General features: G+C 37.3%; 2 protein-coding genes across 3 annotated transcripts; one reads left to right on the forward strand and one right to left on the reverse strand.

Annotated features, from left to right (window-relative positions):
* Positions 1–586: 586 nt before the first annotated feature.
* On the forward strand, positions 587–13,408 carry LOC134679926 (uncharacterized). Its single transcript, XM_063538872.1, has 2 exons — positions 587–747; positions 13,019–13,408. The coding sequence occupies exons 1-2, from the start codon at positions 699–701 to the stop codon at positions 13,336–13,338; spliced, it is 369 nt and encodes a 122-aa protein (XP_063394942.1). The 5' UTR covers positions 587–698; the 3' UTR covers positions 13,339–13,408.
* A 1,209-nt stretch (positions 13,409–14,617) lies between these two features.
* On the reverse strand, positions 14,618–19,884 carry LOC134679924 (mediator of RNA polymerase II transcription subunit 30). Of its 2 annotated transcripts, XM_063538871.1 has the most exons (9): positions 19,697–19,884; positions 19,446–19,564; positions 19,143–19,206; positions 18,402–18,510; positions 17,998–18,070; positions 17,456–17,590; positions 16,784–16,915; positions 16,067–16,211; positions 14,618–16,026 (listed from the first exon to the last, which is right to left on the reverse strand). In XM_063538871.1, the coding sequence occupies exons 1-8, from the start codon at positions 19,815–19,817 to the stop codon at positions 16,116–16,118; spliced, it is 849 nt and encodes a 282-aa protein (XP_063394941.1). In that variant the 5' UTR covers positions 19,818–19,884; the 3' UTR covers positions 14,618–16,026; positions 16,067–16,115. The 2 variants fall into 2 exon arrangements, with proteins under 2 accessions (XP_063394941.1, XP_063394940.1); XM_063538870.1 differs by having other exon boundaries at positions 14,618–16,211.
* Between the last annotated feature and the right edge of the window lie 425 nt (positions 19,885–20,309).

The raw sequence follows: 20,309 nt of genomic DNA on the forward strand, positions 1-20,309 counted from the left end.
TTTACAATTGTATCCAGGAAGCTGACACTGTAAGGATGCATCTAGCTTACCAATTGGGCGAGTGAGATGGCAAACGGCGAATTGTATAAGGAAAACTGTGAAATATAATCATCATTCGTTTCTACTTGTTCAAATGATGGACACTGGCTCTACGAGAAGGTTGGGCAGTCCCCACGTTAGCCAAACGCGGAATGTTTACGCAGTTTTGAGTCTCTTGAAGAGCATGAGGTGACATGTTCATAATAAGCTCCAAAAGCTTAGCGATCGAGAGCTGGGGTTAGAAATCGTAGCTTCAATTTTGGAAGTTGCACACTTTACCGCCACCAGTACCTACTTCAAGTACCAGTACTTAACACTGGTTAGGTTAAGTTACGCTGGGTTTTCATTAAAAACAAGTTCCGTAGTTAATAGTGATAATAAGAATCAGTGGTAAGTATGTGAGATGGAAACTGGGTATAAGTTGCATAGGTATACTTAAGTACCTAGTTAAACATTCAATAATAATTAAAGTGTACCCCTTTAAAAGTAATGTTCCCAGTGGAGCTGTCTGTGCGGGCAGGGGGCTCCGGCGAGGGCGGCGCGCGCAGGTTTTACCGCTTTTAACCCGGCCGGCGGCGCGGGCGCTCCATTCCGCCTCTCGCCGCCGCCCGCGCCGGCCACTCGCTACTATTTGTAATTAACACAGTAAATAGATCACGATGTACAAGTCCTTGGTTCTGCTGTGTGTTGTTTACTGTGTTGTCATAGGTGAGTCCTTGATCTAATTTGTTAAATGTTTGCAATTGTTTTTATTCAAGTTTATAATAATTTGGTCGGTACTGTATGCGAAAAAGGAAATTAAGAAAGTCTTATTTAATTAATTCCAAGTACTGATACAGAACTGCTAAGTCAAATTTACAAGCTACAATATTTTGTCTTAATTATAGTAGTTATGCTTAAGTATTTAATTGTAAGACGGTTTAAAAATAACATTGAGTGACTGTTAAAACATGATAAAGCCATGTTTTTTTTTGCTTTTAACGAACATGATAGATCAAAGCCATTAGTTACATTGTAAGGATGCTCCTAAAATTAAAACATCGATTAAAGTGCTTTGTGCCTTCCCGAACAGGCACAATTAAGCAAAGTGCTGAAACAAAAACTAGTTGACACGGTAATTAATGGCCAATACCTATAATTTATTCGGCAATTAATCACGAGCGTGGATCTCTTGCGCATCTTTTCCGCCATCATGCCCCAAGATCAACCTTAAAAAAACTTAAAACACTGCCCAACAATTCAATCAAAGCCCCGATGTTGAGCAAAAACTTAATTGTTTATTGAATATACCGGTTAGCCACCTACCTAGTCATTTTTGTTGAATAAACATAATTTTGTTACAAAAAATATGACTAAGTAACAAATAAGACAATAACATCATCAATCTGAACAGTTCGATGAATTATATTTCAAATTAATTAAAAAAAGTACCTTCGTAAGCGCTGAATCTGACTTATATGGACTTGAGTCATAGCTGAGCAGGTTATGATTATTATGATTAACCTCTAAATGTCAGATCGAGGAACCGGATCTAATCGACATGCATGAAAGTAATTGGCAGTAACCTAGTCTCACTTACTCTTAGGTCAATGTGCTCTTAAGTTATATCGCGATGCCGGAGCATCACATCCAATTTTGAAGTCCGTTATCTTTAAACAACGCAAAATAAATAAAAAACCGCGGCCATCAAAAAGCACTTAACTGCTTTCAGACGCCAGTAAAACAGCCAGTAACCAGTAAAGTACCTAATACGAATATTTTTGTGAAGTAAGAATATTTATTTTTAGCAAGTTTGGCCATAATTAGACATATCTAAATAATTTTATAATCATTAAACAAAAGCCCTTGAATGTTACATCGTATCGCCCTGCGAAATCTAAAACGTACTCAACATTTCCGAGTAAGAGGGTACTATGAACTCATCGGTGCCTAAAAGTATCACGTCATTGGAATTAAAACCAAAAAAAGTTAATTGGCATGACTTTAACCTGTTACGTTTCCAACCAATCGAATCCATTTTAACCAGATTCATTGCTGTAAAGCTTTGAAGTGCCGTCACATGAAGGTAGCAAAGGCGCATTGGGTGTCGAGTGTAGCGAAGTTATTTGTGGGGTACGGAATTTTATAATAATGTAAAAACCGCGATCAACCCGTTCCCCGTGGGATGCGCGCCACTGGACAGCGGACGATGACTTCCTTCGCCGACTTACTTCAATATGATTTTAGGTTTAGCCTCTTGCTACTTGTTTAACCGTTTTAAGTAGTATGTACTTAATAAACGGATATCTAAGTGAGAGAAAATATAATATATTTTACTTACAGTTGCAAAACGAAGTCCAAACAAAAATGTATAGAGTTAACGCGGGACATCCCGGCGTCAAACAAAGGTTATGATAGAGAAAACCCTCTAATCTCCTAAAAAAATTATCAAAAAAATAAAATATAAAGTTGATGCAAACGTGTGTGTGTGTGACAGTCACAGTATAATTTATGTAACATTTGACACAAGTTTTATTGCCGATTGTATAGGTACTAAACCTTTCCTATGGTCGAGTTTGCCATTTTTCGTTACGAATTCTATTGGCCCCATTACCGTTTCATCAACAGATCAGCTCTATTAGTCCATGTTAAATCAAATTACAAGCTAATGTATGTCAATTGAATACATAAAATAAATGTAAATACATATGACTTACCCGTATACAAATCATACGCAGGTAAAAGCTTGTAAAATTGTGCAGTTAGGTATCGTACACAATTTAAACTAAACCAAGCAGTTTAACGATGTTCTAGAGTCGGTCCAAAAAAAGACTGCAGCGGATTTGATAGCCCACGCAGTGCATTTATACGTCATAATTTCATAGAAGTTTGACGTCTAAAATAACATCTTCACTGCGTGGGCTATCAAATCCGCTGCAGACTATTCTTGGTCTGACTCTAACCTATAGGATGACAGCTGTGTCTGGCTGTTAGTAACTGTGTATTAAATCGCGCTTAAAGTGAAAAGTGAACCAGACAAGAGCCTGACAGAGAGACTTATTTGGCCAAGCTCACTTACCCAGTTTCTCAATCAAGTACTGCTCTACTAGTCTGCTGCGTTTCTCCAATTTATGTATACATTTACTTACAAGTAAATGCAATTTCACCTGCCAATCTGAAAGCCGTTTGGTTAAAATATATTTGTTTTCATTTAAGAGGGAGCTTAAAGCCAGGAAATTAGAAGGAAACAAAAGAAACGGCGCGCTGCGCGTAATTTAAGTTGCGACGGAAGATATGGCCGTCACGCGGGTTTTTACCTTACCTATATCTCTATCACTTCTTAAACTATAATGAAATTTTGCTCGTCAAATCCCTCGGCTATATGACTGGCTATAGTGGTTATGGGCCCGATTCGGATTTTGAAATAGATATCTAATAGAAATCTTTTAGACATCACCAAGATACGATAACGATATGTTTAAGATCTAACCTGTCAAATTTGACATTTGCGCTATTCTGGAGATACTCTTGAACGATTTCCACAGGATATGACTTAGAGATCCAATTCACATCTAATATTCATCTTACTCTATCTAACGTAAAAGTGACATTGGTTGCCCGAATTGCGCTGCAAAAGAGAACTAGTTGATATCTAAACTATAACGTATCTAGAATGGATCTAGCACGTGTCGTCTCTTGTGAATATCTTGAAGTTCGAAAACGGCAGTATGTCATACTTACCTACTAGAATTATATTGCAAAACATAATATGCAGAGTACCTAACGATACTGAAAATTAAACGAAAATTAGACTAGAGAGAACTTTAACCAATTCATAATTTCGATCGGTTGGAGGCTGCCGTATTTTTGTTTTCTTAATTATGAAGTGTAAAATTCAATATTAAAACTACAATTTTGCATCAGCCACCTCTTAAGATCTTTAATTTGTGCAACTGTTGCAAATTGAGTTCTCCGAATAAATAACCTACAACGCAAAGCGTTTTTCCTTTAACTTATCATACGCGTGATATATTGAAATAGTACGCAAAAAGTGATAATTAATTGACCGCGTTGTAAAGGTTAAAGTTGATATTTATTTATAGTGGACACTGGACACGCGAGCCGGCAATGTATTCACTCACAATAAGTACCTAGTCATCTTTCTGCAGCCATGATAACACTGATAGCGAGGAATCATTCCGAGGCCATGCACTAGATATAATGCAATTACATGAACATAATAAACCTTATATAAGGTCTTAAGGTCGTTTCGACTCTAAGCAAAAGTACAGTCGGCTGCAGAGATATCTGGCACATCCAGCTCACAAATTAACATATAATTTTTTCACCGTTATTTTAATGTGCATTTTTACATCCATTGTGACAGAAAAATCCTATATAAATCTTCAGAAAATTCGTGGACAAATTCAAATACTTATATTATTATCCAATACTTAGAACTTAGATTAATCCGCGTAGATGCGAAATCATTATCCAATTAAATTATTTATCCAAGATAATTGAGGCTATGATCTTGGCACCTTCAGTTAATTTGACGTTTGACCGTTACATAGAAAACTTGAAAAGTCGACGCACTTGAACTTTAAGCACACACAAACGTACTTACCGCAAATACCGCACTATTAGAGACCACAATATAACTAGCCTTGCCAATACATTGACTTGAGTTCAATAAGCAATTAAGCATAGGTACTTATAAGAAAGGTGGTTGTATGATGGATTGTAATAGGGAATAAAAAAAATCAAAAGCTTAGTTATTTCGGACAAAATACCCATAGTTAACTTAATAAATTAATTATACATTTCAAAACGAACTCAATATAATAAGTAATTCAAGGTAATGTCGCAGTTAAGATCGCTCTTTTAACTTTTATTGGACCTAATCAGTACCTACTCAACGATTATACAACCTTCTTTACTTATACCATGCGACACGCTCCGTGCACAGTTGCACACTCATGATGCGACTAGTCGAGGATACATATCCAAACCTATATTTTATAACCCACAGGAACTGGTACCTATCAGCTGTCTTTTATTAGTACACAAGTTCATTAGCAGCCCTTGCGTGTTGGCGGCACAGAATAAATAATAGTACTAGGTACAGAAGACTCACTCTCTAACAAAACGCGTCTGTCACGATCAGCACATATATGGCCGCTAGGTGGCGACAGCGCCACGCGCGGCTTATGGCAAACCCCAAAATTGGGGTCGCACGAATGTACTTTTAGCTACCTGTAGCAAAGCGACGAAATCGCGGAGTGAGCCACGCCTGTTGGCGGACACGGTGTAATATGTTATGTTGTTATGTGATGTAGACTTGTAGACGTATTGCGTTTTGTTATGCGCTTATACGAGTACAGTTTGTTTGCGCCTATAACTGTGATCTATCCATATTAACAAGATTTTACTGAATGTATATTAATGACGATTAAGTATTTAGAAATATTTCAATCAGTTATAATATTGCTGAATGTTTATATTGTACGATGGACAATCGAAAAATCAGAGAACCGCGGTCATTGCCTTGCACTCGGCGTTAACTAACTTTACTGTTATGCATGCAATTTAACACCTTTCTATTTATATGGCCTGGGTGCATCTGAGATAGACAAGAGAAATTAATTAGGAAATAAAATAGGTAGGTACCTGTATAGACTACCTAGGTAGGTTGACAATATGAGCTTTAAAACTATCTACAGGTAGCGGGCTACGATAAAAATTGCCACGATATTTTTATCGATAGGTATGTTATTTTTATAAACATATTGGCACCAAATGTTTTAAGTAAAACTACCTCTATTAATAAAATAAAATATTATTACCACGGACAATTAAATATTGACTAGTTTCTAAGAACAAATGATTACCAAATAAAAGTTTATTTTTAACTTTGCCAAAGAACAAAGGAATAGGAAGCGTAATAACATTTCACATTAAATGTTTTTTCCTTTGTATAATGCCAAGGCTCTAAGTTTAACAATACTTGTACAGCGAGCGGAAATATTGCATGGACACAATACCTATAAACGAAATTCATTCATAAAAATAGCCATGCACTTTTGCAGCTGGGTGTAGGTACCTATTAGCTAAACGTAAGTTCTAATAACGCCGAAGTCCAAACAAGCTCAAGAGAATTTGACCCACTTCTCTGTATCCATCAGAGAAAAGTAACTGTATCAGATGAGTACTTGCGGTAATATGCCGGTGTACAAATTTTGATATAGGTAGATGAATGCCTCAGACTCACTAATGCTAAATCTGTCAACGCTTGAGGCAAATGTTAATGTTGATAAATATAGCGCGACCGTTAAACATGAATGAAATAGTGCAAAGGTGCGTTTTCATTTATTTGCAAATCAATTACGGTTATAAAAGGAAGACGTTAGTCAAAATACATTTTGGAGAAGAGTTGAAGACAGAATTTTGAATTTTTTCAAGCGAAATTTCTTACAGTTTCTCATATTCCCAAAACATAATAAGTAGGTACCTAATACAGTTCATGCGACCTATAATTACGATAGATCAGGCATCAATCACGTTACGGTGATCAATTGTTTGGTTCGACTTAATGTCCACTTAACTTCATGTGTAGGCATAGAAATGAAACTTTAACATTGCATTTTGTCGAAATGGTGATATACCTGCCTCGGCTTTCCTCGCCTTAACTTTCAACTTGCATGTTTATTTTACTGCAATAAAGAAGCTTTCTAAACTTGCTAACATATGTAATCTTCTTTAGTTATCTGTTAACGTCGGTTCGTAAAGTCGTAATCATTACGACGGCCATATATCTGAAAGTGCAGTCGTAAAACTGCTGTAGAGTCGTATTTCGCTACCTACTTGCACCGTGCATTAATTAGTAGTTTGAGATGGCTGATGGTTTTTAGGGTTCCGTACCTACCCAAAGGGTAAAAGCGGCTATTACTAAGACTCCGCTGTCCGTCTGTGTCTCTGTCTGTGTACTTATTAGCGGAAAAAGTGTCTTAAAGATGAGGATTCCAAACACTCAAGTTGCCGACACTAGTTACTTACATAAACCTCTAGTAATATGTGGCTTTCCACCCTTTTCTGATGGAAAGGTCCTTGTGCATATGAAGCTTAAGGACCCTTATCTAATGGAAAGGCACATGTGTGGGCAGTAGACAATTTACATGTTCAAACAACTACTTAAAGTAGAAAAACTTTCTTTGCACCTAATCACGGAAGATTAGGTTAGGAGCATCACTTCCAGCCTTCGTCGCATCCAGACGCGTCCGACTGCGAAATCTTAGCATCACTCTTACTTAGCTTAAGTTGCTTATTAACGAGTAGCTCCCCATAGGCGATAGTCGCAGATCACTCAATAACAGATGGAGTATAATAATACTACTTGTGCTCACTACCTATAGCTCTACTATCAGTTGGCAGAGTATTTTTCACTTACACTCGGTGAATAAACGTGCCGTGTGTCACGTTTTACGTTTCTTTACGGTCTTATGTACCTAACTTCACTCCACTCCAAACGATGCTGTCCCTTTCTAAGTATATTAAAAAACAGAGCAAGAGTTATATCGGAGTTTTATACAGCGCCTCTAGGACTCACTTAAAGAACTAAATAAGAAAATTGACACATTTTCTCACGTCTACGTAATTTACTATCTATGCATCTCGCTCTCGCATATTAGTGCAAGTGAGATGCACAGAAAGTAATGTTACATATACTGATGGTAGCCGTGAATATGGAGGGTAGAGGTAAGGAGAATCCTTTATGACTTTATGAGAAAACTCCTTTATGGGAGAATATTTGCAAAAACTGGGCACGCTGTCAGCTATTATAATTTTTCTGAATCTCTCCAGAGTAGCGAAAAAAGAAAACCCATAAACATAGTTTTTCATTGTATCAATACCATACTAAAAATCTTGGAGAATGGAAGTTTCTCGTATTTAGAAGTAGAAAAACGTTTTCTATTTTTGTATGGACGATTACGACGTATAGTCAGACCGTAAAAAGTCTGCAGCGATTTTGATAGCCCACGCAGTGCAAGTGTCATTTTAAACGTCAAACTTCTATGAAATTATGACGTATAAATAACACTTAAGCTACGTGGGCTATCAAATCCGCTGCAGACTTTTATTGGTACTACTATAGTATACTTCCCTCTTAAGGTTTTTGACGGAGACTTTTTCATTAATTAATTACATGGAGATTGTACTCCTTTACCTCTACCCGCCACTTAGAGAATTTAGAAAGGAGATGTCATCGCTGTCATTTTCTTTACAAAACGCGGGGACGTCCAATGTATTGCTATTTCTACATGATTTGTACGTAACGTACAAATAGCCATGTCAGTCCATACAAAAGTTTGCACAATTGTACAAGTTTTTCGGCACAGGGGTGAGTAATATTGTCAACAAAAAAAATAAAGAATATAGACTAGGTATCTGCCGTATTCGAACTTCAAGATATTCACAAGAGACGACACGTACTAGATCCATTCTAGATACGTTATAGTTTAGATATCAACTAGTTCTCTTTTGCAGCGCAATTCGGGCAACCAATGTCACTTTTACGTTAGATAGCGTAAGATATCTATTAGATGTGAATTGGATCTCTAAGTCAAATCCCGAGGAAGTCGTTCAAGAGCATCTCCAGAATCTTAAACATATCGTTATCCTACGAGTATCTTGATGGTGATGTCTAAAAGATATCTAATAGATATCTATTTCAAAATCCGAATCGGGTCCTATGATATTTGATTTATTCGGTTGTCAATATAAAACAAATGTACCTAGTTGTTCTTTCTTCTTGTATGAGACGCCATTACTATATAGTCTTGCTTGAGATTAAGAAACATTATTTGGTGTTAAAACAAGTTTTTTTTCCTGCTTGGAATCCTAATCCTAACAGTAATCACTCAATGACCACTCCAGTTATTAAATGCTCTAAGACCAATTTTGTCACTTTGTTACTGACTCAACCTTCATTCTAAATTTTTTTAAGGTTTGACGTTGCCATAGTTACGAAAATAATAAACACATCAATATTAGTAAACAATGTATAAAATAAAATATATTGTATTCAAGAAAAAAATTGCAAAATATGATAATTACGTAAACATCATTAATTAACGAGTTAAAATTATAACTTTGCGTGTTAAAAAATAGGAAGCAAAGTATATGGCGCGATTATACAGGCTACTTTTGGCTACATATTTATTACCTATGATGAAAATAGTACACACATGACAAGAAATCTTAAAATACTAAAATAGGTATATATTATATTATGGTCCGCTTCAGTCCGCATCATAACAGCGGCCGTCTCCTACTGCTAAGTACCATTATCAAATAGAGTGTGCGGAAAGAGAAGAGTTGTGAAATGTAGGGGAGCCCATACATTATACCTACGACTCTTCTCTTTCCGCACAGACCCTGACCTTAATAGCGATCTTAATTTTATAGTAAATGATCTCGAGTATATTTCAGTGCCAAGCGCCCCATTTCCAATACAAAATGAACCCACGCAGCGGGTTTTTGGCAATAAATGTGTTTAAATCTTATTTAAATTTTCAGATTCTAAACCACCACGAAAAGTTTTTGAAGAAAGTTTTATATTTCCTGTTACCAAATTGACATGAAAAACGATTACCTAGGTATCAAACACAAGAATTTGAACATCGGAAAATAAACTATACTTACTTATTAAAGAAAAATAAATAAACTCACAGAACATTTGTATGTTTTATTTTATGTAAGATGATAATACTTAATAAAATACGTAGGAATTCTTGCGTACATATTATAATAGGTCTTGCGGTATTCTTACTATGTGTTATGTGCAGTGTGCACCCAGCAACAAAAGCAGCAACATATCCTACCGCTCCTTGTAATGAGCCTTAATTCTTATTGCATACATGCATACGCATGCATACATGATGCCATCCGGATTTTCATGGAAATGTTGGTTCTTGCCTAAAACCAAAAACTGCTCGTAAGCAATGTGATCTTCGCAAATGTAGCAGTAGAAACAGGAAAATATGATATCAAGTATAACTCATTACCTTTGTACTAAATCAGCCTTTTATCGAGCTATTAATTGATTTACCCCTTAAAGTTTTGCTTGAAGTTCACGTACTGTTATAAATTTATACATATTACGTTGAAAATTGCATTAATACTCGTGAAAAATCTGCGTATTTGTTGTGTTTACAAGTTGACAGAAATGTCACGTTGGAAACGCACGTATTTTTCGATAACATCTGTCACGTTTACTCGCGTAAAGTATTTACGCAGAATAATTCTGGCTCAGTTTTCATTATATAATTAGAAAGAGAGCGTTTTAGGTGTGAAGTTAGGCAAGTATGGAAAACTCGCGTAAAAACGTCTATAACTCATGGTACCAATTGAAATTTTTAGTTCTTTAGGTGACCGGTAGAGGCTCTGTACAATTACTCCATACATTTTCGCCTATTCCACCTATCCCTACCGCGATATCCCCCCCAATGGGGATATGTGGAATATTTTTCCATCTATTTCTACTGGTAGCGATACATGGAATCAAGTCGTCCATCTATCCCCCCTATTTTTGAATGGTAGGGCCAGATGGAATTTATTCCGCTTTTCCCAACTACTTTCCCCCCTGGTAGAAATAGGTGGATTTTTTTCCACGTGTTCCTCCGTGTGATTTCCCCCCTGATGGGGATAGGTAACTTTTTTTCCACATTAACCTCTTTTTTCCTCCCCAGGTGGGGACAGGTGGATTTTATGTTACCTATCCCTACTGCCTTGTTGTTTGGTAGGGATATATGGAATTTCTTCCACTCGTCCCTGCCACCTTGCTGTTTGGTAGGGATAGATGGAATTTCATCCACTCGCCCTGCTACCTAGCTGTTTAAGGCCTGCGCAACCCGGCGGGCCGCAGCGCAGATCACCCAGAAGGATTAACGTGCTCCTCGATGCCGCGGAGTAACAATCCTCCGTGATGCTCCGAGATCGGTCTCAGAGCATTCAAATTTATACCTGAATGAAATAGGGAAGAATACACATTGATAAATTTAAAGTGGTCTGCGTTGCGCTCCGCCGGTTTGCACAGGCCTTTAGTAGAGATATAATATGGACTTATTCCACCCGCCCCTGCACCTTTTCATATATATGTTCAGATAGCCTCGTCACAATTTTTTTGGCCAGTCTTTCCAATGTAATTAGGTAAAGATGATTGGAGAAAACTTCCATGTATCCCTATTAAAATACAATCAGGTTAATATGATTGGAAAAGTTTCCATGTATCCCTACCAAAATACAATCAGGTTAAGATGATTGGAAAAGTTTCCATGTATCCCTACCGAAATACCATCAGGTTAAGATGATTGGAAAAGTTTCCATGTATCCCTACCATAATTACAATCAGGTTAAGATGATTGGAAAAGTTTCCATGTATCCCTACCAAATAGCGAGGTTGTAGGGATAAGTGAAAAAAAATCCACCTATCCCCACCAATGGGGTATACATAGAAATAATTCCACCTGTCCCCCCAGAGGGGGAAACAGTAGGTACGGGTGGATAAAAATCCATTTATCCCTACCAGGGGGAAAATGGTAGGGATATACAGAAAAAAATCCATTTGGTATCAATTAGTAGGGATAGATGGAAAAGTATCCCTACTAGTAGAAATAGATGGAAAAATATTCCACATATCCCCACTGGGGGGGATATCGCGGTAGGGATAGGTGGAATAGGCGTACATTTTCCTTAACTTTCTCACTATCGACTGTCATTCACGGAACTCATAGTAGAGCTACTAATATGCATAAGCGCTCCCAGTAATTAAGGTATCAAAGCGCGACCACCACAGCTCAGATGTTTCCACAATGCTGCATGTGCGCGCTTACTACGCAAATTTTTGGGTTCCGAATCTTCATACGGAAAAGCCACATTTCTAGTATAAACTCTCCTGCAAATATTTTGCCTAAAGCTGCTTCATCCAAGTAAGTAATATTAGCTACACTTAGAGCAAAGTTACAAGTAATTATGATTGTTAAGTTATTACTCGTAACTTACCTATTAAGTTACAATAATTTTGGTAGTTATGAGCTTTTGGAGTATAATTTCGACGTTTTGCTGTAGGTACACATGTAATATCCCCTTACTGTAATTGGTATGTAATATGAGATGTAATTGTGGCTCGAGGATTGCTTTAGGTACCTATAAGTAAGAGCGGCCGCGTGTAACGAACACACCTAAATATACTTATTAGCTTCACGCGGAATCTACGCACAGAAGTCTTTGCCGATAGTCCATCCAATAAGTCAGAGTTGAACGACCGCAGTAACGAGTCGAGCGGTTCAAGTAGGCTATTATCTATGAAATGCATGTTGTGTCTGCCTTGGGCGGCAAAGCTGCTATTTCTGCGATAACCACTGGACTTTACTTCCTCGGCGACGGGTGACGTAGGTGTATGAATTATGATACGAGTGTGTTAAGTTCAAAGTGAGTCTAAAGTCTTGCAAGTACGTCAGTAAAACTATGTTACGTATGTTGCATATGACAATAACATCGCACAATATAATTCTGAAACCTTGATTAATGTGATTGGATGGAACTTTTAGAATTTTAATTTGTAGTTGAAATAAAAATCTTTTATTTTTACTTGTAAGCCTAACGTAACGTCGATTTATTAGCTGACTAGCTAGAGATTTATCTAGATATAGCAGTTAATTGTACATGGACCATAATATAATGGTACCTACTGTAGGTACCTATGAGTATACTTACCGTAAGATTTTTTTAAGATATCCGAATATGTTCTGAATATTGTGAATGTTCTTACGTTCTGACAACCTAAATATTCTAACTATTTAGCTATAATTATTGCGTCCGGTGTTAATGGACATAATAACAACTTCAATATTTGCATAAATCGGACCCACTGTATACCTCCGCCGTTCCTTAATTTCCGTCAAAAATTGGCCTATCCTTATAAAATCTCTCTTCTTTCCAGAGGCCCGTCCAAAATGGCAGTTCCTTCCCCCAGTGCCCGGCTACGTGCCCGTGTACATCCGCACGGGCGACACTCCCCTCGAGGAAATCAACCCTGAGCTCGCCGAGGCCTTCCACGCGCTGCCGGCCGGCCGCAGCGCCAGCAAACAACTCGAGGCTTCCCCCGAAATGCCTGAACTTGCCGACCAACCTGAAGTTCCTGAGCAACCAGAGAAACCCAGGAAAATTGAAGACGCATCGCCCATCGACCATCGCCCTTATGAGAAAAAGAAGTCGAAAAAAGCAAGCTCCGAGATCGCGAAACCGATTGAGCGTAGATAAGCTTTTATAGTTAAGTAGTTTGTAAGAATCGTGACTGAAATGACTATTTGTTTTATAAAAGTAAGAAGTTTAGCATTTATAACATTGAGATTCTTTTACTCTTATGGCCTTAGAGAAGCAAGCTCAATAAGTAAAATACAATATTAATTTTGGCCAGTTTGAAAACAACTCTTTTATAAAACAAATAGACATGACTCGTAAGCACATACACTTGGAACCCCGCACACAGGCGAAAAATCAATAAAAGTCGGACAAAACCAAAAAACTTCTAAGTAGCCCCAACAGGCAAAAACCAATCTTAGCAGGTAGTCCAATAAACAGTGCACGTTACTCGCATAATCATTTTCATGTTAGAGTCATCTACGCGACACGTTCTCATTCCAAAGTTCGACTTGTTCAAAGGCGAATATTTTAGTGCTCTGCGAGTGTTACTTATGTGCTTACTTATTTATCGTTTGCTTTCAGAAAGTTGTGATTTAATGATGGATACCCTTCCAGGAGGTAATAACCTAATTACTAATAGTTACTTTTGATAGATATGCTTGTTTATTATAAAAAAAAATAAGTGTAATGTCTTGTATTTTTTGCACATTGTTCAACTTCACCAAGGAGAAAAGTACAACTTCCTGATAGATCCGGTTTTGATATTATCAATTTTAGAAACTACAGAACTTGGGTTTTAACATACAACCATTATTTTATGCGACCTTACGCGACATTTTAACAAAATTTTCATTTTAATCGATGACTAGTTTAATCAAAAATGTGACTAAGCGACATTTTTTTTTAGGCAAATGGCTATGGAAGACACTTTCAAAAGACTTTTAGTGTCTTCCGATCCTTATATAACAGGACTAAGAAAATTGGGTGGTAAAAAGTCGCTTCCCATATGCCAAAATGTTTTAAATCTTTTAGAAGAAGATATTATGATCAAAATTGAATAAAATGTCATAATATAATTGTAATTTTGTTTTTATTAGTTGGGAAACCTGCATTAATACGATTTCTATAATAATCCTGAATGTTTAGGTTTTGTCCGACTTTTATTGATTTTTCGCCTGTGTGCCCCGGTTAGATAAAGCGGTGCTGGGACCGCAAAACTCAAATACTCGAGATCTTGCAGTGTTAATAGAAAAAGCCGTAACTCTTGAGCCCTTTACCAGGCTGACATTTCAAAAATGACAATCAAATGTCAGTCGTACTCATCGAAAATAGGACATATGATTGAAGTGCCGTATGTGGGAAATATATATCTCCTAGCCTGGTAAAGGGTTAATAAAACTTGTATGAGATACGACTTTGTGGCTTTAAACAGCAGATCTATTAAACCCCAGAGTGAAGTTAGATTACGTAAGGTTTTCCTTTATTTATTTCCTAAGACGTACTTAAACGTGAAAATTTTGGATCCAAAACAACCGACGGCTTGCCGATTTTTTATGTAAGTTATTTTATGTTTATTTTTAATTTTGAAGAAATAAAGTTATTTATTTCAATTGTTTTTTATTTCTTGAAATAAAGACATTAAAGTAGGTACAAAAAATATATTTACAAGGGAGATTAGGATTAAATCATCAACATTTCTCGACACAGGTACCTAACTGTATCTAACAATTACATGTTTAATTTAGTTACCTACGCCAATAGGTGACATCACTTTTACTTAGGATTTTATTTACAATAAAAAATGAAATAGATAGTTAGATACATAAACAATTATACATTGAAATAGTGGCAAAATTATTGCTTTAGAATGGGAAAATAATTCTTCGATCGAAGGTGTAAACCTCCCAAAAGCTCATCGCGTATACTTAGTTATTTTATCCAAAATGATAAGAGAGAAGGATATCTCCAAAGTAGGGATGTAACGATACATGATTTTGCCGATACGATACCGATACCGATTTTTGAAGTAAATAATCGGCGATACCGATACAGATACCGATATCAATGGCACAGTAGTTAGCTAAAAGAAATAACAAATAAGGAATTATATGCTTATTATGCATAAAACATACATATGTATTAATAAACACTCGATTTTGTGAAGTGTGAAAAACTGTAAAACTAATAAAGAAAAATGCCAAATCAAAATCAAAGAAAACATTTATTTAGGTAACCACCAAGCAATTAATGCAAAGTAAATTCAAATCAGTAATTATAGTTCACTATAGGTAGGTAGTTTTTACCCGACTACGGCAACGCAAAAGGAGGGTTATTTGTTATGGAAACAAAGTGTATTCAAATTATTAGCAGCGTCATTCGTTTCGCGAGCTTTTCAAACTGTAATATCGGCTCAATTTAAATCGGCGATGCCGATATATCGGTCTGCCGATTATATCGTATCGGTATCGTTACATCCCTACTCCAAAGATATATTTACTTATACTAGATATACTATCACAGGATTAAAAACTTACTTAGCTTAGGATCCTTACTTTCTATACATCTAACATACACGTCCATCATATCTCAAGAATATCACTAACATATAAAAACTGGACAAGTGCGAGTCGGACTCGCCTACCGAGGATTCCGTACTTTTTAGTATTTGTTGTTATAGCGGCAACAGAAATACATACATCATCTGTAAAAATATCAACTGTATCATGGTTCATGAGATACAGCCTGGTGACAGACAGACGGACAGTGAAGTCTTAGTAATAGGGTCCCGTTCCGTCCTACTCCCTCCTACCATACCGTCTTACCGTCCTAGGGTCCTTTTGGGTACGGAACCCTAAAAAGACTTTCAATGGTTTTACAATATTTTTTTTAATTGTTTAAGATCGTCTCATAGTAAGCATAACATTAATTTCCCATATGATAGTCCTTAAATTCGTTATGACTTCTTTGAGCTGTTTGTTCTTGAGGACCACCTGTAACAATATGAACGTGAATTAATGACCATGGCGAAAATTATCTCGCCCATAACAATGTATGTCGATTAATGGAGTACGTCACGAGCAACGGTGGATTAGGGTCTGTTGCACCAAACCGAGTAAAAGATTCAACAAAAATTTATTACATTAAAACAATCATAAGTACATAGGCAAAGGGTTAGGTAATACATATGTGGGTAGGGTAGAAAAGTGGTTTCAATCGATGTGTGGAAGGGCGGCACCGTCGTCGAACCCAAGCCACCTGGCGGTCGACTTAAAACGGTGGCGTGTGCCTCGGATACACATGCTGGTGGCGCGTATAACGGCGATACTGATCCTACATCTCAGCCAGCCCAGTATGGTGCTTAGAGAACGGTTCCACCGTTGAGATATGGTTTCTGCCATATGTTTTATAAAGGACCAAACCGTCTATCACCGTTCGCTAAATTTTGTTGTAGGACTTGTAGGTATGGGTCAGTTGACCGTTAGCAGAGAACTATGATAAATTCCCATATCTACAACAAAATTTGAGAGCGTGGTTAACTGATCTCACACTGTTAAATTCTCACCTGTTCCGTTAGCTCCCTGTTCTCCTCCAAGTCACGTCGGTAAGACTCCGTGTTCCGCCGCTCGTCCAAAGTTTTATTGTCGGCCTCGTCTTTCAACGGGATTAGGCTCTCCATGTGTGTGTACTCCATACCCTGTGACATATGGAATTATATTCCCAGAAAGGTATCCTCAAAAATAAAAATATAAGTAACTGTTGAGAAAACATCCTTTTGATCCATCCAGATTTTTTTAGTTTGTGATGCAGACAGACAACAATCTTTTTTAAATGTGGGGTGGGGTGAGTGGTATCTGGTATTGCCTTCAAAACATAACCATAATTTCTCTGTGGGACACTAGCGAGCATGGACTAACAGTAGTGTTTCGACAGTTCTGTTAAATGTGTGGAAATAAGTTCCGGAAAATTACAATTACCATTCTTCTTCTTCCTCGGTCCCTCATTGCTGACGATCGCGACCATGTATGCTTCGTCTCCACAGTGTGCGATCATAGGCCATATGGGTCACGCACTGCATGTTGCCGCCATAGGAAAGTCATAATTATGATTTTTAGAACTAAGACTATGTATGTTACCTATATTTTCCGAGCGATTGCGAACACTACCGGCTATAAAGTATATGTAATATGGGCCCTGTTGCCTGATGCCAATTTTAATGAATAATACAAATGTTTACCTGACACGTTTCATTGCATTTGTCATACACCAGGCGCAGACGTTTGAACAAAAGCCGTATCGTGCGTAACTGCTCCTGCATCTTCGTCTTCTTATCGTTACTGGCGTTCTCACCGATCTGAGTGCCATTTGGAGGCTACAAGAAAACAACGAGAATTTATAAATTCAAAACCACAGAAATATGCAATAGGAAAAATATTTAAAATAAAAATAGAAAATAAATAATTTATTGCACAACCTCTAACTACAAAACATGTATAAAGGAAGAAAACAAAACTCACTTCCCCTTTGTGACAAAAAATTGTTCTTGTTTAAACACACCGCAAGTTTACCAAAACATCTTTATCCATTTTTATATTTGAAGTTATTGTTTCTATAAATTATTATTTATTACATTTCAAAATTAAAGTGAAACCTTGAATTGACATATCTGGATGCATGCATTTTAAACATAATAAAATATTTTAAACAAAACAAAATAAGACCCTAATAAGCATACTTAATACAAAAAAGTAGCAAAGACATAATTATAGCTGAACTTACTTGAATTGCTTTCAGTGTTTGAAAAACATCCTGTGTTCTGCTTACTATATCTTGTACTGTTTCTTGGCCAAATCTGGAAAAATATTAAAACAAAATTACAATACATAGGTATGAAATTCCCAATCTATTCTTGCTTATTAGCTCAAAATTAGTGTCCAACCGAAAACCGCTATTTTTGCTGGAACCGAAGATTAAGTTGATAGGGTATGAGAGTGTGAAACATATTTCATTTTATTCAGTTTTGACATAAATCAAAGGCTAATTTAGAACTCACAGTTGAATCACATGCAGCCAATTTCAAACCCGTTAGCTCCACTTATAGGGTTTGACCTCTCACCCCGCAATTTAATTTCTATTTTCTCTTTGGACACATGGTATCATAGATCAAAAAGGTTATGACGTACTTGCAAAGTGAAGCGGTGTTGAAGTCCTTGTTCTGCTGAGGCTGTGCGGGCGCTGAGGCAGTTGCTGGAGGAGCAGATGTAGGCACCGCCACAGCTTGCTGCATGCTTGCTGGAAACATGAAACAATGTATAATAGTATTGTATGAAGAATTGAACCTCTGCCCTGGACTAAAAAGGGTCCATCCTCATACTACGTCACAGCAACAGGGGGTGGAGCGACCATGCCAAGTGTAACAGTATGTATTAAAGTCCTATCTTTCTCCTATGCAAAAGTGTGGTAAGGGGGAAGGGGAATTTTGTGTGAGTGAGTTATAGAATTGAAAAAGTTTGCCGCATGCAATATATTTATTGTAAACTTCATAATATTCATATATAATTCATTTAAAGTTGGGCATAGGGGTCACACATAATGACAGGAAAATCAGGTCAGGACTCCCTAATGGTTGTAAGAGAAAAAAAGGAAATTAAGTGGGATGAACTGACTGAGGAACATACCTGGGGTTCTGGGTGTTGACTTTGTTTTTTGTAAAATAGTTACCATACTATAAATTAAAAATAGGTAGTATGCTCCAAATGAGTCAATAAATATTTTTTGTTTTTGAAACAGTTGTTGTCAATTTTTTGGCTAGAGTAATTTTTTGGCAACTTCCCGCGCTCAATAAAGTGAAGGATATGGCTACAGACCACAGATGAGGTCTAAATTCCGAAAAAAAAGAGAAGAGTGCTAAAACATTTTAGTACCTTGTTGCTGCACAGCTTGGGCTAATCCTGGGTTTGGGTTACCTCCAACGCCCACTCCCATGCCCTGGAAACAAATAAATAGTGTGTTACATTCATTTGTTTAAATGGTTGTTAAAGTGTGTGTGTAGGTTTTCTGTAAATTTTCTAACTGCCTTTTCTAAAAGCATCTAAGGTGATTTTTTACATTGACAGTGTTAACCTACTGAGTTAAATTAAATAATATATGTATTGACAACTAAATTACCCTTAAGGATTATTTAATGGTATATTAATGCAATGGTAAATATTGTGTGATTTGGTTACCTGGGGCCCCATACCCATAGCTCCCATTTGGTTCTGCATGGCGGCCCCATATGGAGGCACCATCTGGTTTCCCATCCCCACCATGCTGCCTGGGTTGGCCATTCCACCGCCCATTACCCCTGGAAGAACAAAAACCAATAGATGATACAGCAGTCAACAACGCAAGTACAGGCGTTAATCATTTAACATTTGTCATGACTACTTTGCATAAGGTCTCTTCTGCTTGAGACATACACTTTTAAAAGAGTTACCTGCTAACTGGTTGGGCATAGGTTGCATTTGGCCCCCCATCGGAGCGCCGCCAAAACCGGACCGCATCGCGCCGGCGTTTCCCGGGAAGTTACCGGGAAACTGATGCCCCTGACCAGCCATTGCAGCAAGGTACACGAAACCGTGATTTTACACTAAATATTAACAATGAAATTTAAAAAATGTATTTTCTTTAACAAGAAAACAGTACGAGCCTAATAAAAAAGTTAATTTAGTTCATAGCTATTTGTTGCGAGATGGTTAGCGAGGTTGCTTGTGACAGTCTGACAGTGACATTATTATTTTTTTAACAATAAAGCCAAGCACGCACCACGATTTTTTGTCGCGCGATAATTTAGTCGCAGAAATGTAACGTATGGGTTTATATGGCGGTGCGCGCATATGCGACAAAAAAATCGCAGCGATTTTAAAATTGTGATTTGTTACATTTTTCCGCGACAGCGCGCGACGCGATTGTCGCAAAGTGAATTGCAGCATACGAAGCTGTATGGCCCCGCGCGCACTGCGATAATAAAATCGCAGCCGGGACCTCAGTCGGCATTTCGCTCTCCATGCGTCAACATATCGGAACCTGCTTCTCCAATGGTGTTACAA

Source organism: Cydia fagiglandana, chromosome 3 (genome assembly GCF_963556715.1).
Source record: "Cydia fagiglandana chromosome 3, ilCydFagi1.1, whole genome shotgun sequence".
In the NCBI taxonomy this organism is placed as follows: Eukaryota; Metazoa; Arthropoda; class Insecta; order Lepidoptera; family Tortricidae; genus Cydia; species Cydia fagiglandana.